Source organism: Octopus sinensis, linkage group LG5, assembly GCF_006345805.1.
Source record: "Octopus sinensis linkage group LG5, ASM634580v1, whole genome shotgun sequence".
Lineage (NCBI taxonomy): Eukaryota > Metazoa > Mollusca > Cephalopoda > Octopoda > Octopodidae > Octopus > Octopus sinensis.
In genome coordinates, this window is record NC_043001.1 from 65,059,777 (window position 1) to 65,085,418 (window position 25,642).

At 36.9% G+C, this 25,642-nt stretch overlaps 1 protein-coding gene across 2 annotated transcripts in view; it reads left to right on the forward strand.

Annotated features, from left to right (window-relative positions):
• The window catches only part of LOC115212170, a 140,292-nt gene that overhangs the window by 71,872 nt on the left and 42,778 nt on the right, over positions 1 to 25,642 (forward strand). For both annotated transcript variants that reach the window (XM_036502714.1, XM_036502713.1), the window contains exons 5-10: positions 609 to 796; positions 1,624 to 1,808; positions 3,699 to 3,784; positions 11,934 to 12,076; positions 23,709 to 23,772; positions 25,242 to 25,359. In XM_036502714.1, coding sequence (XP_036358607.1) covers positions 609 to 796; positions 1,624 to 1,808; positions 3,699 to 3,784; positions 11,934 to 12,076; positions 23,709 to 23,772; positions 25,242 to 25,359 — 784 coding nt within the window. The remainder of the gene's footprint in view (positions 1 to 608; positions 797 to 1,623; positions 1,809 to 3,698; positions 3,785 to 11,933; positions 12,077 to 23,708; positions 23,773 to 25,241; positions 25,360 to 25,642) is intronic.

Below are 25,642 nucleotides of genomic sequence, written 5' to 3' on the forward strand. Positions count from 1 at the left end.
TGACATGGTTTGTATAGCTGGACTAGCAGTATCGCCTGGTGTTGCTCGGGTTTGTAAGGGAAATAACTATAAAGCATCTTTAGAGAGTTATAGCCAAAAAATAGCAAAAAAATGGGAAAAAAATTATGGTAAATTTTTTTGAGAGTTAAAAAGGTCGAGTCGCGTCCCCAAGGCAGTCTGTGGTTTGTGTTTCTGATTCTCGACCCCATGTTGAATTTATCAATTTTTTTCAGAACTGGGGGAACTTTTCAACGTTAGTTTTGAATTATGACATTGGGCTATGTGTGTGTCAAGTTTCATCAGAATCGGTTGAAAGCCGTGGTCAGGGTGAGGGTACAACCTAACAGACACACAGACACGCAGACAGACAAACTGCCGTTTATATAGAGAGAGATGCCTTTGCTAATGTCAACCATTTTACAGAGTGAACTGGGTACTGTTTTTCATGACACTTTTATCAGTGAGGTTACTAAGTAACTTGCAAGACATGACCCCTCAACTAAGTGGAGGCATAGTATTGAGGGAGGTGAAAATATAGAGGAACAGCAACAAGTATCTTGTTAAAGAGAAGATACATAACTTTAACATTAATCTATTATTGTTTACAGCCTACCTGAAAACTCCTGATGGAAAATATACTGAGAACTGGATCATTGGAGTTGTTCTTGGATCGGTTGCTGTAGTTCTCCTTTTCATGTGGTGTGTTCTGTTTATCTTCTTTAAATGCTTCCGACACCCACCTCTGAAGATTCAAGAAGTAAAACCTATCAACTCCTGTCTTGCTTCTTCATTACAGGTATTTTTTTATATTTATTGTTTTTTTTTTTATTGGACTCAGAGTATGAAATCAGAGGAAATAGTTTAGACCGGAGATAAACACCTAAAAGTTCACTCCCAACATTCAAATATCCTGAAGATTCCTGTGATGCCATTAGACTAAAATCTCAAACAAATATTTGGAATTTTCTGATAATCTTGTTTTCAATTAAAGTACTAAACTGGCAAAATGACCATTCCTAAATACAACAACATACTAAATTATAGTTTTTTACATTATGTCAAAGAATTTAAGATTATAATTAATTGAACTTTTAAAGTTCATCTTCAGGGATGGAAGATTTTAGTAATATTTACATTAACCTGCATTTCTTAGCTTGATCTCCAATTATTCTCAGGTGTCTTATATTCCTGAATATGTACATTGTATCAAAGAATTAGTAATTTTATGTGGGAGATACAATGTAATACAGCTTATAATGAATACAGGGTGGAGAATGAAAGAGGTGCAAAATGGTCTTTGATTCTACACAAGGAAGAAATTGTTCAGGAAAAAAATCTGCAGAGAATGAATATATACATAAATATGTTGTCATTGAAACCCATCCTATCAATAACAAATAAATATTAACCCAGACTGATCTGTGACAATCAATACAACCATGACGTTGCCATTTCCCCCCCTCATATTTAGTACTACATATCCTTCTATTTTCTTAAGACAGTAGGATGTGCTATGAGGGAGATTTAGATGTTCTTTCTAGCAAGTCAAGTGAAATTTCCTTTTTGTCTTAATTACTTCCATCTTAATGGAATCTTGGTATTAATTCATTAAAAACTTGGCAGGAAATCAAATGCAACCCAGAATTGGTGCCAGAGGATTTAATATCAAAGAAAGAAAACCAAAGATCTCTTGAGGAAAGAGACAGCCTAAAGAACCAGAATGAAATTGAGAAACATTATGTGAAAATTCCACTTGAAGAAATGTCAAAGCCAAAGAATATCAAGAAAAGTTCCAATAAAAAATCTTGGTCAGTAAAAAGGAAATATTTATTGACATTTTTTAGAATTTTAATTAATCTAAAATATATGTATGAATAACTGTAGATTATTTCTAAATCTGAACTTAATTAAAGTTCTATTATGAATACTTTGAATTCCTTGATGCGTATATTATATATTCATATAGGATACTTTAGACTAATAAAAGTAAAATATAATGATGTCTTTGAATAATTCTTTCAGGTTTTGAATATATATTATCTTAGATGATAGTTTGTACCAAATATTTTAGTTGTATGAAAATAAAATGTAACCAAAACAGGAAAATCAAACTAAACATCTCCATGGAAGTTCATGAGATTACAAACAAATAAAATCTAAAATCCTATGGATTAGTTAGTTGATGATAAATTTTTACTTAATTTCAGCAAACATGCCTACAAAAGCTTGAATAAAGCAAAAACAAATAACACTGTTTATGTTCAGTGGTTTGTGTGGAAATCTTTTCATTAATATTTCATAATTGAGTATCAATTAGAATTACTTGAAATGTAAGAGTTGTATTGGTTATTTCTTTGAATGACTTGTACTTGTTGATTAAATATATTAACCATAGCTAAGTAAATTGCTACATTGCTATGTAAATTGCTGCATTGCTATGTGAATTGCCACTTTCACTATAAAACCAATCTTCTCTGCTTCTAATTCACAGTTTCATGGCTTGTGTATATTAACGTTTCTATAAGCCTTCAGCTATTTTTGTATATATTTTTTTAATCCCCACTAATCTTAGCCCCTTCCGGCTTATTTCAATTGTATCCACTGCCAGGGGACTCTGACATCCTGCTGCTAGTATTGGACTTTGACATGAACTTTAAATATATAATATTTTTAAAATTTTTCTCTGCAGTTATTTATTTATTTATTTATTTATTACCTTATGGCATTTACTGTCAATTCATTGATTAGTGGTCAGAATAAGTATGTTGTCAAAACTGTCATTTATGAGACTAATGTTTTGAATGGAGAATTGATTGCTATAGCAGATAATTGAACTTATTAATGTAGGCCACCACTCTAAATATCCACAGCCTTCACTGATTCAGTGTAGGTGGATTGGCTTTAAATGGGATATGGCTTGGCTTGCAAAGACTGGCTTTGAATAAGATGTGGCTTGAGTAGGAATAGATGATGATTGTGGATCAATGAGGGCTAAACTAGAGGAGATGACTATGGCTAAAATCTATTGATTCAAATATATGTATGCAAATTTGTTGAGCTAAATTTACAAATCTATTGGACTAAATATACAAATATATTGGATTAAATAGGGTTTGTCAGGTGCACTAGCTAAACTGAATACAGTAGGTTCAGAAACTGCTTGAGATCTAAAATATTGTCTTGAGAAGTATAAGGAAAATATACATCATAGTGAAAATGGACGATGTATATTAAGAGAAATGTCTTGAAAAAGCAGTTGATATCACAAAAATCTAGCAGCATACTGTATGAGATCACAAAATATATGACGTGGACTGTAGAAAGTCACAAGTGTACTAGTCACAAAAATTTACAAGTAGATTATAGAAGGATTGGGGTTAATAATCAGAATAGATAAGTTTTTCTCAATACAATGTTGAGCTGCATGGAAGAATAATGCATGAAAAATTTATCCATGAGGAAGATGATGTTTAAACAGCTGTAATCATCTCACCAAAATCTAGAATATTCCAAGTCAAGTGATATTATCAGCTGTAGAAGTTTCATTATTGCTGTCAAAACAAAGAAGAAAAAAATCTCTAAGATATTGACTTGTTAGTTGAAATAATAAGAAATGGTTTGTAAGTTCTTTCATAAGTGTTTCTGTTTAATTTCCTACAAATCTGTAATTTTACACTTTTGTGTTTTCCTCATTTCAGTAAAATAGTTTCTGAAGAACAAGAGGTACCAGTTAAAAATAAAAAGCTAAAGGCAAAGTTGGCCCAGTCTGTTGGTTCAACAAAAGGTAACAAACATTTGTAAAATTAGCAGTAAATTAATCTCAAGACATTTGAATGAATTGACCAACAAATGTGGTTTCAAATGTTGCTACATCAATGCCAGTATACTCACCTGAATGCTTAGCTGTTAATAGACCAAGAACAGTGAAAACATTTTCAATGAAAAATAGAATATTGCAATACAAATGTATTACTTTTCAATAAAATAAAGCACCATAAAGGTAGAAGTATAAATATAGAGGCGTAGTACAACAAAGCACGAGTGTTTACTGGAAATAGCAGCCGATACATTTACGACACTATAGTAAAGCTTCAATGTGTATATACATGTGAGCACAGCGAACATAAAAAATTTTGTTTTACCTCAAGGAAGAACATTATATAAATGGACAACCCAGAATCAGATAATCCAGTACCTAGATTTTAGACTCTTCAAATACATTTGTCATTGTAAATTTGATTAGTCTTCATCAGCTGGATTTACCTGGACAATATATATATATATATATATATATATATATATATATATAATATATATATATATATATATATATATATATATATATATATATAAATTTTTTTAAAGCCTGGTGCTTATTTTCTTGATCACTTTTGCTCAACTGCTTGTCAAGTGGTGGTGGGGCACAAACACAGACACAAAGACACACACATAGTATATACACACGCACATACACATACACATACATATATATGGTGGGATTTCTGTTTCCATCTACCAAATTCACTTGCAAGGATTTTGTTGGCCTGAATCTAGTTATATGTTTTATGAAAATATATATTTGTTATTTATGTTTTTGTTTATGTCTATCACTGTTTGAGTTGCATAATAGTGGTTTTATCTCTGATTTATGTTTATATATATATTTATTTAAAAAAAGTTTTATCTAGTTTTAGCTCACGAGCTGTGGCCATGCTGGGGCATATATATATATAAAATATGAAGGGTTTTGTTCATTTGTGATCTAAATGAATATGTACGATGGGTAATTGCTATAATTGGTCGACCATTAGGTTCCAAGATCACAGCTAAGGCTGGATCTAGGCATCTGTGTTAGGTTTCCGTTATAGTGTGTATATATTATATTAGAGGAAAAATCAAAACCAAGGCAGAATGAGTATCTCAAGTCATTTAGAATAATTTAAATAGGGTAAGGTGAATTTGAAGTCTTACAGCTGTTTCTAGTATTACCCAAGTGGTTGGTTAGCATGTTCATGCACTGGGTATTCCATCATCAGAGACAAGGTATGAATATTTTAGATGGGGTAAATTAGAAAATAGTGTATACACACACACACACACACACACATATATATGTATATATATATATATATATACATACATATACATAGACATATGTGCATACATATATACATATAGAAACATACACATACATATGTACATATATGCACATAAGCATACATATAAAGCATGCACATATACATATACACACATACATACACACACACACACACATATATACACACATATATTGTAATGACCTTGGATGGATGTGTTGTGCATGTTGATTTTGTTTGCATTTGGATGTATGGAAGAATTTAAAGGTGTGATAGAACCTATGACAACATGTAGAAAAAGCTTTGTTTTGTTTTTTTTGATTATTGTTGTGAATTGTGTATTAATATTTGGAAGGCTTCTTTTACGCATAGTCCACAATTGGATCGCTGGCCTTGATATGGGATCCTGGAATCTATTATGGCCCAAGATATACTTTATAGTACCTTTCTGTTTATTAGATGGTGTATATGGTTGGCTAGTAACTATTAAGGACCTCAGGTGAGACACTTTTGTCAGCCCTGCACTCACCTGTATATCACTTGATTGAAACTCAAACAGATAAACAACAATGAAGCCTACGCATCACCTCTAACAAATACTATAGATTATACTTGCCCTGTTTTGCCTAACAAAAGCATGGGTAGATCGATTCTCTGGTTTACACCCCCATTCGCCTTAAATGTTAAGGGCTTAGCCAAAACATTCTTTCAAATAGTAGATGCTAACTTCCCACATCACCATAAGTACCACTCAATCTTTAATAGATCTACTCTAAAATTATCCTCTCTGCCCAATATATAATATATTGTTACCTCTTCCAATAAATGTAAACTTAATTCCTACTACCTAAATATACATAATCATAACATTAGTCAAAGCTACGAAAACACTAATACCAACTTTGATGGTACACACCACACCCACAACCCTAACACTACAACCAGAATTAACCAAGATACAAACATACCTGCATCCTATGAAGGTCGAAGTGTGACTGAGGTGACTGTTGATACTAATAGCACTACCACTAATCTGGGTCAACCCATAAATAATGCAGTTTTTTTTATACTTTTATTTTTCAAAATTAAGATAAAGAAAGTTCTTTTTTAATCTAAAATATACTCTCCTTCATTTTCTACAATGCTCTTCCATCTATCTGGTAGACTTGCAAGGACCCTCTTCCAAAATTCACTTTTCCATGACAAAAAATACTCCTCCAGTACTGTTCTGACTTTGTCTACAGAATTCATATTTTTTCCATCCAAATGATTTTGAAAACTGTGGAATAAATGATAATCAGACTCAAAAATTTTTTGAGGAACCCATTGACCCAATTCACTGACTCTTCTGATTGCACACAGGTGTCAATGAATAGTTGAATAACCAAATCCAAGCTTCTCTGCTAGTTCCTCAACAGTTATGATGGGATTTTGTTCCACCAGGGTTTGCAGGACATCCTTATCGAGCTCTACAGATCTTCCAGGATGAGGCTTGTCTTCTAGACTGTAGTTTCCAGCTTGAAATTTCTGGACCCACCATGGACACTGGCTTACGCATATTGTCTGATCCCCATATGCTGCATTAATATTCCTTGCACTTTCTGTTGCAATGTTGTTTTTATTGAACTCATAAAACAAAATATGTCAAATATGCACCTTTGTCACTTCCATTATAGCTTTGAAAAAAATAACTGTTAAAACAGAACTGCACTCTTCAAAACTTGTTCTAAGAATAAGGACATGGTAAAATTATTACCTGCTTTTATAGCCAGTTGATGCAGGTAGTTTATCCCTTACCCCTCCAACGTTTTTTTCTCCTACCTCTCTATCAACATAAGTATCTTAGAAACTAGCTAATTTCAACTCAATTTAAAAAATTTTTATAGTTTTTTCAGATTTTAATTTTCTTGCTTTGTAATTTTAAGTTTAGGTTTTAAATTTAAATTTTGAATTTTAGGTTTAATTTGTAGTCATTTATCTCATCATTTATGGCTATGAAGCTTGAAATACAGTTTTAAATATCTGCACTAAACTATTGTCCTTATAACCTTACCTAGATTGAACTTCCACCCCCATTCTACTGAAACTTTAACGTTTGACCTCTAACCCTCATATAATATTGATATATCTATATTGTTACCTTTACTTTTATTTATTTATATCTTATTCTTTACCTTGTTATTTCTATCTTATTTATTTTTATTTCCTTTCTCCTCCTCCCATACACAAAACCCATTTAGGATATATCTGTCATTACCTTTTCTTTTATTATTTTATTTATATTTATATTTTATTCTTATTTTCCCTATTAATACTATCTTCTAATTTTTCTTCTATCCCTATCTTTCTCTCTCTCTCTCTTAAATACCAACTCACAAAACCCACTTATGTCCATCATACTTTTTCGCGCTATATACACATTTACAGTATGAATACATCATTCAGAACACAGCCAAAATATTGCCTGGATTTACCTGGGATTTTAACTAAAAACCTGTACCTTCATGGATCAACTTCCATATCCTCTAGAAAAAGATGAGTTATGAACATTATTCTCCTCCTAACTACTTTTACTCTTCATTCTTCTATTTTACTCCTTTATTTTCTATTTTATTCCTTATAAGCTGGGAATTTTATTCCTTGTAAACTGTAAATTTACCCCATCTAAAATATTCATACCTTGTCTCTGATGATGGAATACCCAGTGCACGAACATGCTAACCAACCACTTGGGTAATACTAGAAACAGCTGTAAGACTTCAAATTAAATTATTCTAAATGACTTGAGATGCTCATTCTGCTTTTGTTTTGATTTTTCCTCAAATATAGTATATATAATTATATATATGTATATATATATATATATATATATATATATATATATATATATATAAAATATGAATTAGAGATAAAACCACTATTAGGCAACTCAAACAGTGATAGACATAAACCAATACATAAATAACAAATAACATAAATATAAATAAATATAATTAATATAATATATAATATATATATATAAAATTAAAATTTTTTTCCAATAAGTATAAAAAGAATGATAAATATAAGGAACATACGCGTTGATATATATGGAAAAAAAAAGTCAAGGTAGAAAATGCTAAAATAATTTTACCGGTTTCAGTCATTGAGACTTTTTCAACTGTAAGTATGACCTCAAACCCACAAGAGAAACAGAGACAGGCAGAAACAAGAAAAATGCCCCTTGTATATGAATACTATGCAAATATTCTTTTAAAAAACTTTTCTTTTAATTTTTCCAAAATTTAATTGTTTTCCATACTTACAGTTGAAAAAGTCTCAATGACTGAAACCGGTACTGAAATGTATTTAAGAAAATTATTTTAGCATTTTCTACCTTGAGTTTTTTTCCATATACATATATATATATATATATGCATATTATCATCATCATCATCATCATCGTTTAATGTCCACTTTCCATGCTAGCATGGGCTGGACATGTCACTGAGGGCTGGCAAACAAGATGGCTGCACCAGGCTTCAATCTTGATCTGGCAGATTTTCTACAGCTGGATGCCCTTCCTAACGCCAACCATGCCGAGAGTGTAGTGGGTGCTTTTACGTGCCACCGGCATGGGGCCAGTCAGGCGGCACTGGCAACGACCTTGCTCGAATCTTTTACACATGCTACCGGCGCGGGTGCCAGTAAGGCGATGCTGGTAACAATCACGCTTGAATGGTGTTTTTTACATGCCACCTGCGCGGAGGCCAGATAGCTGCTCTGGCAATGATATATGCACATATATCTTAATGTAGGATGAAATTTTTTTCGAAAAAATTCTTTTCCAAAAAAAATCTTATCAATGGCCAGCATATTAAAAAAATACCTTTAAAGGTTAAATTTGTAAACAATTCATAAATAAGGGCAAACGAAAAAATTTCTAATGCCAAATATGCCGAAAAATTGGACATATTGTCCATTAACCATTAATTTTTTCACAATCGTACGCTACTCGAAATAAGGTTGACAGAAATTTCTAAAAAATTCCATTATTACCATATTGGACCGATTTCAGGGTTAGCTTGTAACAGCCCTTCCTTCGTCAGTGATACATGTGGCAAAAGAAATAAATGAGATACTTACTCATACCCATGGAAGAAGCAAACACTAAGTCATGAGCACAATTAAGTACCCCAAATACATCCAAAATAGAAATACTCCAGCCCATTCGAGACACGTGCGATTTGAACTGATGCTCTCACAGAGTGAAAGAGTCCGGAAGTGAACGCTTAAATTTATATCTTAATGTAGGATAAAATTTTTTTCAAAAAAAATTCTTTTAAAAAAAAAATTTTATCAATGGCCAGCATATTAAAAAATACCTTTAAAGGTTAAATTTATAAACAATTCATAAATAAGGGCAAACGAAAAAATTTCTAATGCCAAATATGCCGAAAAATTGGACATATTGTCCATTAACTTTTGGAAAACAATTTTTTTTCGAAAAAAATTTATCCTACATTAAGATATAACAGCTACAGACGCGTTTCAGGGTATTTGCCCCTTGTCAATGTAATCTCTTTTAGAGAGACTTAGTAATTTTAATATTTCTATTATATATATATACACACACATATATATATATATATATATATATATAATATATATATATATATATACATATATATATATATATATATAATATACATATATATATATATATATATATATGCATATATATATGCATATATATATGCATATATATATATATATATATATATATCATCCTATCAGTTTCAGCTAAAAGCCGTGGCCATGCTAGGACACCGCCATTTTACTACACCTTTATTATTGAGACCTTCCTGTGGTAAATAAGGGAGTTTGATGTCACTACCCTTATTTACACCTCCTACTGCAAGGTAGGTTCATCTGTGACTCTTGATTGGAAGAGATCCAGTTTTGATTTGAAAGCACCTACATCCACTTTGTGTAGGTCCCTCTGGCTCTTTGGGAGAATATTAAAAAGCTGTGGGCTCCTGAAATCCAGGCTGTTTCAGTAACTGGCCCTGTAATGCGATGGCATTGCTGGGATTTTTGGCACTGTGCAGTGTCTACTCGTTCTAGCATTGGTGTAGCTTTCAATGCCAAAATTTGGCGTAATCCCTTCCAGGATCTTCCAGATGTATATTACTGCATATCTCTCCCGCCTTCACTCCAGAGAGTAGAGTCTTAGCTGTTTCAGCCTTTCCCAGTAGCTGAGCTGTTGCAATGAGATGATCCTCTTCGTGAAGCTTTGCTGAATTGCTTCAAGGTCCACTGTTAATTTACCACTGTGAGGTGACCATAGCTGGGAGCAGCAGTTCCGGTGGCTGAGGACAAATGTCCTCCAGAGGACCATCATGGTTTCTTTCTCTCTGGTTCTGAAGGTTCTCAGATTCCAGCCAGCCAGCCAGCCGTCTGCACTTTGTCACCATCTTGGCAATGTGCATTCGGAAAGAGGTATTACCACACATGTCGATACCCAGGTCCCACACTGATTTAGGTTCTGGGATTGTAATCCCCCTCGGGCCAGTGTATCTGTGAGTTTTACATTCAGTTTTGGGTGATGGTTGTGCAAGGCTTGGATCTGTCCAGCATTAAACTGCATATTATTCTTCTCAGCCCATCTGTAAATTGAGTCCAACTCTTACTGCAGGTGTACAACATCGCTAGGGTTTTGTATTTTCTATGAGACTTTCATATTGTCTGCGTGGCTATTTGGGCAGCTGAGAGCCACTATTAACCAGTCTTCGAGTTGTCCAGCTATGCTGAGATCACACAGTTTGTGGCATATCATACCATGATCAACTTTATCAAATGCTTTTGCAAAGTCAAGGTATATTACGTCCACATTTGAGTTGTTGAGTAACTGCCTCAACACCCAGTCATAGTGCTGTAGGAGCTAGATAGGCAGCTTCTACCTGGTTGAAAGCCATGCTGGGTATCACTCAGCAAGTCATTTTCTTCAAGGAATGCAATTAGTTTCCCTCTGACTATTCGTTCCATGACTTTGCTGATGAGTGAAGTCAGAGAGATAGGCCTATAGGTTTTGGCATCTGCTCTGCTTCCTCCTTTATGGATTGGGCATATCATTCCCTACTTCAGCTTGCTTGGCAGCTTGCCATTTGCAAGAAAGCTCTGGAAGAAAATCTGTAGTGGTTTTGCCAGGGCACGTTTACATGATTTGAGGGCGACTACTGGGAAACCATCAGGGCCAGCAGTTGAGCCTGCATCCACCTCATCTATGGCTAGTATTTTCTTCTTCCCCAATGTCAATGTAATCCATTGTAACTGCCTTGCTGTTTATTGGTGAGGCAGCAAAGAAATCCACTGGCTCGTTTACTTTTCTATGTTGTACGGGGTGGTAAAGACACTTTTGAAATGGTCATTCAGTACCTCACTGATCTTGGTTGGGTTATCTGTGAGGGAGCCATCATTCTGGAAGACAGGGTCCTATTTTGCAGCATATTGAGGCTGTTTCTTAGGCATAATGAAAGAAGGCCTTTGGTCCCAATTACACTGATGGAGCATTAACCCAAAGCTATAATAGAAGATACTTGTCCAAGATTTCATACAGTGAGATTGAACCTGAAATCATATTGTGAAACAAACTTCTAAACCCACAACCATGGTTTAACCCATTTATGACTTATGTTCATTCATGTTCTTAAAAAAATAAAACATTTCATACAAAGTATCTAATTAATTAAACAAAGATCATTAATTCTTGCATTTTACCAATAAATTAATAGATTTAAGCAACAACTGATCCTGATTTTTTGGTGATATGTCATTCAGTTTACTTCTTTTTTTTAGATTATGATGAGAAACCACTAAAATTTGGAAATTTTGATCAGAATATGGAAAAGTCAAAAAACAATGAAGACGTTTCTTCCTCATGTTATGTGAATTTACCTCCAATACCATCCCATATCAGTTTAGTAGCCACAAAACCAAAGGTAAACTTTTGGATATAAATAGTCAGCTAGCATTCATGGTCTTTTATTTCTATTAATTCCTTTGTTTCATATCATTTCAATGTATTAACCTCTATAATGTATTGACTGTTATAATGTGTTAACTATTATAGTGTGTTAAACACTATGTCTTAGCTGCTTTATGTGGTATCTGTTGTTGTATGTTATATATTTGTTATGTATTGTTCTGGGCAACACTGCAATCTGCATTCAGAAGTGAGGCTCTAGCTGAGGAGCTATGGAGTTACATCTTAGTCACCCATACTCCCGGTTCTGTTCAGTTTCAGAGTGGTAGTACCTATCAAGGGACTTAATAATGCATCAAATAGCAAAAAATGGTTCAATGGCTAAAGGCATAAAGGACTTAGAAGAGAGATGGTTACTAGACTTGTGTCACACGGATTCACTGGTGTGTGGACATACCATCATTTCACATGAACCAGTCTCCCTTCCTAAGGATTAAATATGCCATGTCTCTCAAGTACAAACTCAAGAGAGCAAGAGATTAGTAGAAGGTTACAGGAAACCACTGTTGTATTTTTCTTCAAGAAAGATCATTAATCTTCAGACTAAGAAGATCCATGATTGCCTATGCTTGTAGGTGTGGAACATAATGTGAAAGAGGTTAACTGTTATAACATGTTAACCTCTATGTGTCAATTGTTATGTATTAATGTACAATGTGTTGATCGTTATGCATTAATTTTATTGTTAACATCATTGTTTTATGTCTGCTAAATTAACCTTGGGGTTATATCTTTACTGTGCTTGTAATTAGACACAAGGTCGGAGAAACCTAATATCCAAACTAAAGATGAGGAAACAAATGGGAGAGAAGGGTTTACGAATCCAAGATGGGCAGATAATCAAGTCCTACCTCTGGTCCCATGCTGTAGTGCTGACAGGGAAAGTGATGTGAGGGCAAATCGAAGTGAAGTTGATACCCCCGTCAACGATGCTATCTCTGATACCCCTTATTCTGCTTGTTCCCCAACTCCCGCCCCTCAGACTTCACAGCTCAGCATCGTCTACACCAACTCGTGCTCCTTATTCCCAAAGTTCAGTGAACTATTTACACTGGCCATACGTGACTCCCCTGATGTGATAGCTATCACCGAGACTTGGCTGACTCCAGCAGTAAAGGACTCAGAAATCCACCTGCAGGGCTACGTCCTTTTCAGATGTGACAGAGGAAAAGGGCGAGGTGGAGGTGTTGCTGTGTGTGTTAAGTCTGAGCACAAACCGTCCAGCGGTATTCTACCCACTAATGCTCAACCTACAACAAAATTCGATGCCGTCTATTGCAAGCTGAGCCTATCTGAGTTTTGCCTGCCTGTGTTGGCTGTCTACAGGCCGCCTCTTGCCGACCCCCAGGACGATGCTCATTTACTCGAAGCGATAAGATTCGTTTCAGCTTCGCATGACTGTTTGGTACTAGGAGACTTCAACGCTCCCACGATCGATTGGCCCGCATCAATTTGTACAACATCTTCCCGGTTTGGTCAGGCCCTTCTGGACGTGGCTGAAGATTGTTTTCTATCGCAACATGTTGAATATCCGACAAGGCATCGGTCTGGGCAGCAGCCATCTATGCTGGATCTGGTATTCTCCCGCTATCCAAGATCAGTGTCAGACGTATCTGTGTGCGCCCCTCTTGCCAAGAGTGATCATGCGGTCCTGAAGTTCGTCATGCACACAACTTTTTCTACGCCCACGACTACTTCGCTGCCACGTAGAGTCTTCTCTGCAATTAATCTTGAAATTCTAACCGAGGCTTCCGCGCTTCTGGACTGGCGATCCCTGATGACGTTGTCCTCAGTTGACGAACTATGGTCATCCCTCAAAGCATATGTAATCTGTTTGACTGACCAGGCAGTTCCCGTTGGGCTTCCCAAGAGGAAGAAACACAAGCCCTGGGTGACGAAGAAGGTTAAATGAGAACGTCGACTCAGAGATATTGCTTGGGCTGAATTCAAAAATCTGGATTCGACTGCAGCTTTTGAGGTGTACAAAACTCAACGAGACCGAGCCGTGAAAATTGAAAAGAAAGAATGCTTCAGTTATGAATACAAAATCGCAGCAAATGCCAGTAGCAATCCAAAAACCTTCTTTGCCCATGTCCAGCGGAATTCCCGCTTGAACAACCAGATTGCAACGTTGGTAGACTCAACAGGCGTATCGATTGAGGACCCTTATCAACAGAGTCAATTATTTGCCGAGGCTTTTTCAACTATTTTCAAACAAGATGATGGTCGTGAACCCCCTCCATTTGATAGATCGGTACCTCCAATGCTTCGATTGGTCATCGCGCGGGACGAAGTCAAACGTGTTATTCAAGGCCTCGATGTCAACAAGGGTCACGGCCCTGACGGCATACACCCACGGGTTATCAAAGCGTTGGCTCCGGTCATCTGCGAGCCCTTAACACGACTATTCAATATGTCATTGGCGACGGGTGTTATACCTGCAGACTGGAGAACAGCGATAATCTGCCCAATTTTCAAGAAAGGGAGCCGCGAAGACCCGCCTTAACTACCGACCGGTTTCCCTTACATCAATAATCAGCAAGATGTTCGAAACCATCCTTAAGAAAAGTATGATGCTCCACCTCCTAAACACAGCCTCTATCTCTGATTCCCAACACGGCTTCGTGCCGAAGAGATCATGCTTGACCAACTTACTAGTAATGGAAGAATTGGTGACGTGCATCCTCGATGATAGTGATGCTGTTGACATCGTTTTATTGGACTTTGCCAAAGCTTTTGACTCGGTAAACCACCGCCTATTACTTGTCAAGCTTCAAGCATATAGTTTCCATCCGGATATTGTACGATGGGTTGGTGCCTTCCTCTCAGATCGCTCCTTCCAAGTCCAAGTTAATGGTTCGCGGTCCGACGTCTCCAGTGCAAGCAGTGGCGTGCCTCAAGGTTCAGTGCTTGGGCCCTTGTTGTTCTTAGTCTTCATAAATGACTTGCCCGACGACCTCACGCAACACACCCTTCTATTTGCCGACGATATCAAACTGGTCGCTCCTCGCGGTAATATAGAGGTTCTTCGTCGATGCCTCCACCAAATTTGGAAGTGGTCTAACGATTGGGTCATGTGTCTGAACGTGTCAAAGTGCTGTCATCTGCCTGTCGGCTCTACTCCTGCAACTCAACTTGATTTCGAGCCGGGTCGTCTGCTGCTGGAGAGGACCGATCAGGTAAAGGACCTGGGTATCTTGTTGGATTCCTCCTTTTCGCCTTCGGCCCAGTGCATCCATGCTGCCAACAAAGCACGCGGAATTCTGTTCTTGATTCGACGGTCATTCGGAATGCTCACGGCAGCCATATTCCTACCACTCTATGTCACGGTGGTGAGACCCATATTGGAGTATGGGATTCAAGCCTCTTCTCCTTATCTCCTCAAAGACATACAGCATCTCGAAAGAGTCCAGAAGCTGGCTACCCGCATGGTTCTTGGTCTCAAAAATTTGTCCTACGAAGAAAGGCTGAGGACGCTCGACCTTTATTCTCTTGAAAAACGCCGCCGCCGCGGTGATCTCATTCTCGCCCACAACATCATAAGCGGAAAGTGTAACCTCTCGAAGAGCTGTTCTTCTCACTCCTGCTCCAGAGCGTCGGCTGCGGGGTCATTCCGAAAAGCTCTACCTGCGACGATTTCATCTTAATCGAAGGAGAGGAGCTTTCTCCTGTTTCCTGACCGGGTGGAACAAGCTGCCAGACGAGATGGTGAAGATGCCGACGACCGCTTTGTTCAAAGCCTCCCTGGACCTCAAGTGGCCTGAACTCTTTACATGAACACCACCCTGTACTTAACTCCATGTCCCCCTACATGGCCTTGCTATTTGCTTTTGAGCCAAATTAACTAACTAACTAACTAACATACATATATATGTACTAGTAATTAGCCATTAGTTACCAATAATTAACTATCAATGATGTAGATACTGTAATAGTACAGTTCCATATTAGTTGCGTCTTAGTGAAGCAGATTACACAAAATGGTTTTATCTTTGAAGATTAACTTTTCCCCTTACTTTTATTGGATTAAGCCTATGGAGCTCTGTCTTCAATGAGTTAATTATATCATTTCTAACACTTTTGTCTGCTCATTGTTTCATAATTTTTTGTAAGCTACAAATTACAGATAAGACACTGGGAGATATAAGGTTTTTGTGCAAATTTGTTGGTGCATAACCTAATGCGCCTACGAGGGATGTTCAATAAGTAATCCCCCTGACCCACTTGCAGTTGTTTGATCTAGCTGAAATTGTGCATGTGCAATTATTTATATCTCTTTAGATTAAGTGGCAAATTACAGCTCTGAACTAATTGTGGTTTCTGATTTACAGGTGTTTGAACTGAGTCAAGTGTGAAATGGAGCCTGTTGAGTGTTGAGCAGTGATCCGGTTTTTGTATTTGAAAGGACGCACACCACGGGAGACTTTTGCTGAAATGAAAGTAACTTATGGTGATGATGCCCCATCATATGACCTTGTAAAACGCTGGCATCGTGAATTCAAACATGGTCGGAACTCTGTGGAAACAGCTCCCAGATCTGGTCGCCTCCTTTCTGCCATTGATGAGGCATCTGTCCGTCAAGTTGAGGCTGCCATTTTGGAAGATCGATGCATAACAATTCGCCAAATAGCCCATCAGGTCAAGATTAGTACCGGGTCTGTGGAAACTATCATTCATGACCATTTGCATATGCAAAAGGTGTCTGCCAGATGGATTCCCAGGTTGTTCACACCTTTCCAGAAGCAAGAACGCGTCGAGTGCTCGAGGATGAATTTGGAGATGTGCCAAGAAGATGAGTCAAAATTTTTCAAAAGACTGATTACACAGGATGAAAGCTGGGTCCATCACTATGATCCAGAGACCAAAGCCCAGTCAATGCAGTGGAAGCTCCGTGACTCACCTCCTCCAAAGAAGGCAAGGGTGCAACCCTTTGCTGGCAAGGTCATGCTCACAGTCTTCTGGGACCAGGACGGAGTAGTGATGACAGATTTCCTGGCAAAGGGTGCCACAATTACAGGAACCTATTATGCTTCACTTTTGAGGAAATTAAGAGAAGCTATCAAAATCAAGAGGCGGGGCAAGATCAGCAAAGGCATTCTCCTCCTGCAGGACAACGCTCCGATCCACAACTCGCGTGTCGCCAGATCAGAAGCACAGGCGTGCGGCTATGAACTCCTCCCCCATCCCCCCTACTCTCCTGACCTTGCACCCTCTGATTTTCACCTCTACTCATCCATGAAGTTGTTTTTGAAAGGAAAGCGTTTCCCAGATGATGCAGCCTTGATTTCTGAATTCACGTCGTGGTTGGAGGACCAAGCTAAGGTCTTCTACAAAACGGTCTCCAGAGCTGCATCAAACGATGGGAGAAATACGTAACTCTGGGTGGTTCCTATGTAGAAAAAGACTAATAACTGTGCTAAGTTTCGTTGCTCTACTCCTATGGGAAGTGGGTCAGGGGCATTACTTATTGAACGGCCCTCTTATAATAAGAGGTACAAATGAGAATTCATAGTCAGGGTGCAAGAGCTGTCATTTTCACATTAATTCACCATAAATGTTTTCTTTTTCTTAGACTTTTGATTGTACATTCACGTCCACTGGATGTGAATGTATGTATGTATGTATGTATTTATAGATGGATGGATGCATGCATACATGCATGTATGCTCTTTCTCTTTTTAATTTAGAGTAAATTTTGACCAGCCACCTACTTGGTAACAAGGTTGTGAAGGATAGCATCTTGTTTTGTTCATCATCCTTTAAATCTTAAGGTCTTGCAGATTTTTATTGTTCCAGATATTGTGATCATTTGTAGTGTGTGTGTGTGTGCGCGTGCGTGTAAAACCTCATTTGATAACAAAGGGTCTCTACCTCAGAGTGAAGGGCAGATTGAACTGTATGATGTTTAATGTATGAAATATAATGCTGCATGGTAGAGAATTTGTAAAGACTGACAAAAAATGAAGCAAGTTTTAATGACCATGTAATGTTATCTACAGAATGGCAAAGTACAAATAAGCCAAGAAAAAAACTGGATGTAAGGGGAATTAGATATAAGGTGCAATGGAGAAGACTGTATTAGTATGGGCTTGTGATGTGTATAGAAGAGCACAGCTGTATAAAGAAGTGTTGTGGAAGAGAGCCAGACTGAAGAAGCTTTGGAATGAAATGGTAAAGATTTATCTCAAGGTGTTGTGGGGTCAGAAGTTTGCTTCATAACTACATGTTTTGGGTTCAGTCCCACTGCATGGCACCTTGGGTGTCTTCTACACACCCCTGCTTTAGAGCCTCATTTTTACTTAGATCACCGGGTTTTCTCATGCACAGCAAATTGTCACTCATCTCAATCTTTTGTCATATCGTTGGTAAGGCTCAACATCTGAAATTAATTTTTTACATTATACAATGTCATCCTGGGTTTCCTTTTTCACAGGTTCCATCCAAACTCAGTGATCAGCACTTCTGTATGCAGCTGTCCTCATCATATGCATCACATGACCACAGTCTTTTCTTCTGCCCACTACATCTGATGTCTCTTATGCCCAGTTTCTCTCTTTGCACATACTTTGTTGTACATGCTGCACAGTCAGTGGAACATGCTAATTTTGTTTGTGTCATGCCTTTACTTGTCTGCAGCATCCACAGCCCACATCTCACTACCATGTAGCATTACTGTTCCTGCACAAGTATCATACAATGTTCCTTTCATTCTGAGAGAGAGAGAGAGAGAGACCTTTGTTGCCAACAGAGGTAATAGCTCTCTGAATTTCCTCCGTCCTATTCTTATTGTAGCAGCTATACTTTCAGAACTATTTCCTCTGCTGCTAATCAGATCACCTAGGTAACAAAAGTGTCTACTACTTCTAAGGTTCCTTCTGGTCATTCAAGGAAATCTATTCCCTCTTCATTCATATTGTATTCATGTGTATTGCTCTTAGGAATCTTCTGCACACAAAGTCCAAAGTCTGCTTTCTCTATTAACCTTCCTATGATTGCCCTGCACCTCTTATGTTTACAGTTGATACACCATATGGAATTTCTACCTACACCTTTTCTACATATTGAGCAGGGCCATTTTCCTGAAGGGATTAGTGATTTGCCTATTTTCTTGCTTACTAGAACTTTGGTCTTTGCTAAGTTATCTTTAAGGCCCTTTAATTCTAGGTTTTGCTTCTACACCCGAAATTTCTTTCTTATTCTACTATAGATTTGGCTATAAGAACAAGGTTATCAACAGTCTCAAACTCTTCTGTTATAGCCTGGAGGTCTATGCTAAATAAGAGGTGATTGAGAATCAAGCCATAGTGAACTACTAAAATTCATTATTATACTTATTAAATTCATTACTATACTCATTTCTAACTCTCACCTTACTGACAACACCTCTATACATTGTTTCGATGGCTCTCACCAGCCATTCATGTATCTATCCTAAACTTCTGCAGTGACTACCAGATGAGTGAGCAAGAGACCTTGTCTCCATGTCAACAAATACCAAGAGTACAGTGCTTTATTTTTGGTTAAATGCTTCTCCTGCAGTTGCCTTACTGTGAAGAGAGCATCAGTATTACTTCTCCCTGATACAATCTGCATCTTATCTATGTTAGCTCTCTTCTTAATTAGTTGGGCTATAACCCTTTCTGTGACTGTCATGACCTGGTCTAGCAATTTGATACTTCTATAATTACTTCTCTCTAAGGCATCACCTTTATCCTTGTAACAGTTGATTCACTAGGCAATAAAGGTTTTGTTACAGAAGACTAAGTAGGTGTTCCTTGCTAATTTTGGTATGCTGGTTTCAAATCTATAATTAGATTTTTCTATCATGTCTAAATTTTGAGGAAAATGCAAGTCACTTAATAAAATTTCCTACTGCATCTAGATTATCGTTGCCGTTGCTGCCGCCACGGGTCGGACAGTTTTGACTGAGGTCTAGAGAGCCAGTGGCTGCACCAATCTGATCTGGCAATGTTTCTACAGCTGGATGCCCTTCCTAACGCCAACCACTCTGAGAGTGTAGTGGGTTCTTTTTATATGCCACCGGCACAGGAGCCAGGCAGGCAATACTGGCATTGGCCATGATTTGTTGGTGCTTTTTATGTGCCACTGGCATTGGAACCAGTCAGGTGGATCTGGCATCGACCACGTTCGGATGGTGCTGGTTTTAATATGAAACTTGCCCTTCAAGGTCATAGCAATTTTTATTCGCCAACTATATACAAACTCTATCAATTTTGATCAATAAAATTTATCCCAAGTTGGAAACACTAAGTCAGGAGCATAGTAACAGCTCAATAGTCTGTTGCTACATGAAGAAAGTCAAGTAGACTGGTTTTTGAAGAAAGTAGTTCATCTGGAGATTCTGCTAGTGATATAGAAATAGGGAAAGATGGTGTATATGTTCCAGATGCAACTAGTTCCTCACATTTATTAAGTCAAGTGGATGTTAAATGACTTAGTGCTGCACAATTTGGAATTACCAAAAGAAAAGGCAGAGTTACTTGGTTTCTAGATTCAAGAATGGAATTTCCTCCTGCCAAATACCAAAGTTTCCCATTTCCACCAAAGCTATCTGCAGTTTTCATCATTTTACTTACAGAAGGTAAACCTCTGTTTCTGCCACAACCTCAGTGGTCTGATGGAAAGGATTGACTTTCACTATGATCCAAAAGAATGGAGACTGTTCATTGACTCTAGTAAAGCTGACCTTAAAGCTGTATTACTGCACAATGGCAATGAAAAACCTTCAATACCTTTAGCACATGCCACTGGCCTTAATGAGACTTATGAACCAATAGAACTGCTGCTAAGACTCATCAAAATATAAGGACCACATATGTAATATTTGTGGTGACTCTAAAGTTATTACTTTTTGGGTTACAGTTGGGCTACACAAAACATATGTATGTGTTAAGGATTGAACAGAAAGACTACAACAAGGAGAAAAAGTTAAATGAAAGCAGAGCAAATGGGAAACTAGATGAAAACTAAATGGACGGGAAATTAGACAAAGACATGATACAAGGAATATTTACAGTTTAGTTTTCCTCTTCAGTCAATGATGCAAAATATCATAGCAGTTTCGTGCCATGTCTATAGAATAACAGAGATGACCAGAACAAAAAATATGATCAGCCATCTAGAATATGTTGTTAGTAAAGAAAATGTGAAACACCCAGCATTTATTGACCCTCAGAAAGTACATCTTCCATTACTTCACATTAAACTGGCTTTATAAAAAAGTTTGTGTAGGGTATGGATTATTAAGGTAGTGGTTTCCAATATTTAAAGGGATATTGACAGGTGCTAAGCTAGAAGCTGGAGTTTTCACTGGACTACAAATGCACAGTGTTCTCCATGACTCATTGTTTCCATCTAATCTAAATGATACATATTTTGTTGAAATTGTCAAAACTTTTCTTGGAAACCACAAAGCTGAAAACCACCATGAACTCATAGAAAACATGCTTAAATCTTATGAAAAAATGGAATGCAGAGTGTCTTTGAAAATGGATTTTTTAGATTCTCATCTTGACTTCTTCCTAGCCAACCTTGGGGCTGTGAGTGACGAGCATGGTGAATGCTTCCACTACCAGATCTCAATTATGGGAAACAGATACCAAAGTAATTTCAACTCAAATATGATGGGAGATTATTGTAGGTTCCAGCAGAAGGAGAGTTTGTCATCCTACACATGGCAAAAGAAGAGGAAACACTAAAGTTTCACTTAAGGACAGGAAGTTGCCTTTCGGTAGTAACAACAAAATACTAATGCGCTTTGGATGGATGGCTGGACACTGGGGTGGTAACTCTGCCAAGCAGAATTCCATTGTCTGTTCTAAGCTGGAAAAAGGAGGAAAGACATCTCTATTCACTAATTATTTAAGTTTGATTGCTTAACATAAAATGTGGCATGGAAAAGTTGCTTAGATGGCTTTCATAATAGGAGTGAGTGAGAAAAAATGAAAAATAGGGGATTTTGGCTATACAAAATCTGCACATGATAGAGAAATTTAGATATCAGATCTGGAATTAGCATCAGAAATTTAGTAGGAATCAGTAGTTTGTATGTCTGTAACAAAAAAAAGTTGAAATTTGTTACCTAGTGTTATAATACTGCTACATCAGTTATTGGGTATGATACCTTCCTGTACAACTTAATTAGTTATATGGGTGACATCATCTTGGCAGTAATTACTGATGGACCAGAGGCTTTTCCTGTCTTCATATCCTTCACTACTTTATCTATCATACTGCTGTCAATTCAGCTGGTCTCTCTGTTTGGTCCAGTAGGAAATCTGTCTTTCTCCCATGCATTACCCTCATTTAGTAGCTTTCCATTGTTGCCTCTTTCTTTTCAAAATCATTAAGTGCAAGTGTATCATTATCCAACTGTATGCACTTCTCTCCCACAACTTCATGATTTTCTCAAGCACACTGTCTTGCAATGGAGAAAACCTCATGCCAGAACATTGGCAAACTTCTTCCTTTCTATTTCTTTCATTGCTAGATTGACCTGTCAGCTAGCCTAGCTTCTCTTTGAACTACCTGGCATATTTTTCTGCTACTCCATTGTTCCATTCTGTCCAGGCCTGTCTCTTTACATTTATGGCTTTGTCAGCTTCCCTGTTCCATCCTCATATCACCTTTGGTCTGACTGGAACATTGCATCAGCCACAGATTTGGTCTGTTGCCCTCTATAGGTTGTCCTGATGAAACTATGAGTTAAATGTTTCAATTTATACATCCCTAAATTTCTGACTGTTCACTGGATCTTTAAATTTCCAGAACTTCCTTTTCTTAAGTGGTTTGTGTCTCTGAGTCCTTTAAGCTCTTAATCTGAAGTCACTAGCTATTAATCTATGCTAGGTTATACATTGCTCATCCAAGAAGCAAGCAACTTTCTGTAATGAATCTGCCTTGTGTGCCCACATGATTGATAGGTGATCTGGTGATTGGCTGGTTTCTTGAAGTTCATGTCACAGGTCATCAGAACATTTGCATCAGAGAACTATAAGAGTTTTGTTCTCTCCTCATTTCTAGGATGGTTATTACTTGGATGCTGCCCAGCATGTCCATTGAAGTTATCAGCCATGAATATGAGGTCACTATCATTTATCATCAAAGTAATCTGTAAAATTGCCTCATAGAATTAGCCCTTGTAATACATGTGTGTGTGTGTGTGGGGGGGGGGTTGTGTTATATATATGTATATGCATGCATGCACGCACATACACACACACATGTATAGGCATGGTTGTATGGATAAGAAGTTTACTTAACTAACCATTTGAGCTCAGGTTCAGTCCTACTGTGCAGTACTTTGGGCAAGTGTCATCCTCCAGGCCTTTTGTTATTGACATCCATCATTCACTTTTAGCATTACTCATCTCAGTTACTGTTCACCACCGTTCCACCCCTATATCACTATATCACACTCTCACCCACTCTAATCACACTGATACTCCCTCCACCTACCTATTCTGGTTCCCCATCTGTCATTTCTCTCTCTTCTATTCACCTCCACAGCCATTTACTACAAGTTTTAGTATCTAATGTGTTTAATTGACAATTTCTGTTTGTTGTAGTTTGACAAAGCTTGTTGTGAAAGAAGACAGAATCTGCAACAACAAGAACTGCAGATGCAACAAGGTACCAAACAACAGTATTTTCCTATATGAAACATCATTGTTCTCTTCACTTCTATAACTAGAGTGCTTTCACATCATTCTTACATCATAAAATATATAATACTTTTATTGGAGGTGATGGATGTCAGTATGTTAAATATTATTATTATTAATATTTGTTTTCATTTATTGATATTCAAGGCTATTAACTTCATCTTTAGAAATATTTTCAATATTTACGTCTACACCTACTTAGTGTAGATATAATTTTGGTTTCAAATCTTGGTATAAGGCCAGCAAGTTTGAGGAAATGGTGATGTCAATTATATCGACCCAAGTGTTCAACCGATACTTATTTTATCGACCCCAAAAGTATGAGAGGCAAAGTTGATCTTGGTGGAATTTGAACTTAGAACATGAAGGCCGATGAAATATCTTTGTGTGGATATGATATTGCAAACATTAAAGATGAGGATAAAAGTCCAGTAAATTATAATTTTTAATGATCGGATCATAATGATTTATCTAAGATATTTTATGATTAACAATTTTATCATTCTTGTGTTGTAATATCATTGATATTGTTTATGATATCCAGTATCATAATATAGTTAAAAGGTGGTGAGCTGGCAGAACCGTTAGCACACAGAGAAAAATGCTTTGTGGTATTTTGTATATCATTGCATTGTGTTCAAATTCTGCTGAGGTCAACTTTGTATTTCATTCATTCAGGGTCGAAAGAATAAGTACCTGTTGAGCACTGGGGTCAATGTAATTAACTTAACCCTCCCCCATAATTATTGACTTTGTGTCAAAATTTGGAATCAGTATTACAATATAGTTAAGATGAGTGAGCTGTGTGCTTTTAGCTCAAAATGTCTCGTGAGAGACTTTGTAATAAAATATTACAACTAGCACCATTCTATGTTTGTATAGACGTTATAAATGCTATACACATTGTTACATAAAATATTAATATTATCCAGTAACATTCAATTATTTTAAGTCTTCTATTATCTGTTTTCTCTTGATTGTGACAGATGTCTGTTAGCCACGACTGCTATCTCATAAATTGTGTGGGTGCATGTTTTAAAATGTATAACTGAAAACAAAAAAGGTAGATGTGCTTGTTGAGGCTGGTTGTAGAAAATGGGATACTTAAGGGTTAAGTGTTCTATCTTTAAGATAGGACATTTAAACCTTGGCTATATCTATTTTACATAAATATTTTAAACTGTAACTGTATTTATGTAATTAAAGAAATCTTTGGGATTCTTTCTTATCCTGAATTAAATCTAGCAACAGTTGGCAGATGGTGGCAGTAGAATGGTTATTTTCTGAAGAAGCATGGTACTTAGTAACTTCCAATATGGAGAGTTTTGACCAAGATTCTCAAACTTTAACTATTTTATTCAGAAGTGAACCTTAAGCAATCTTTTTTTATATGAGATATTCTATAAAACGAATTAGCTTTCTATGTTTTATTTTCAGATTTATCTCCAAATGAATTATATATTAATCTGAATGCTGAGTGTGAAGAGATTGGCTGTGCAGAATGTAACAGAAGCAATTACACTAGGAAAAATAAAAGAAAAGTGTTTAAACAAAGGTAAATATTACTTTCAGCTTTGGCATTTCTACAATATCAATTCATATAGATGGAGATCAATATTAATTTCAAATTATTTTCTCCATCTTTATGTTCTGAGTTCAAAAACTGCTGGGATCAACTTTGTTTTTCCTCCTTTCAGGGTTGGTAAAATAAGTACCAGTTGAACTCAAAGAGGCACAACCAGGTCAAAACACTGGTGTTTCAAAGTCCCTTTATGTAGATGTATTGAGTGTGTTGTCAACACACATTGTCTGACAGGTGATCTCTAAAGAGACGAAAT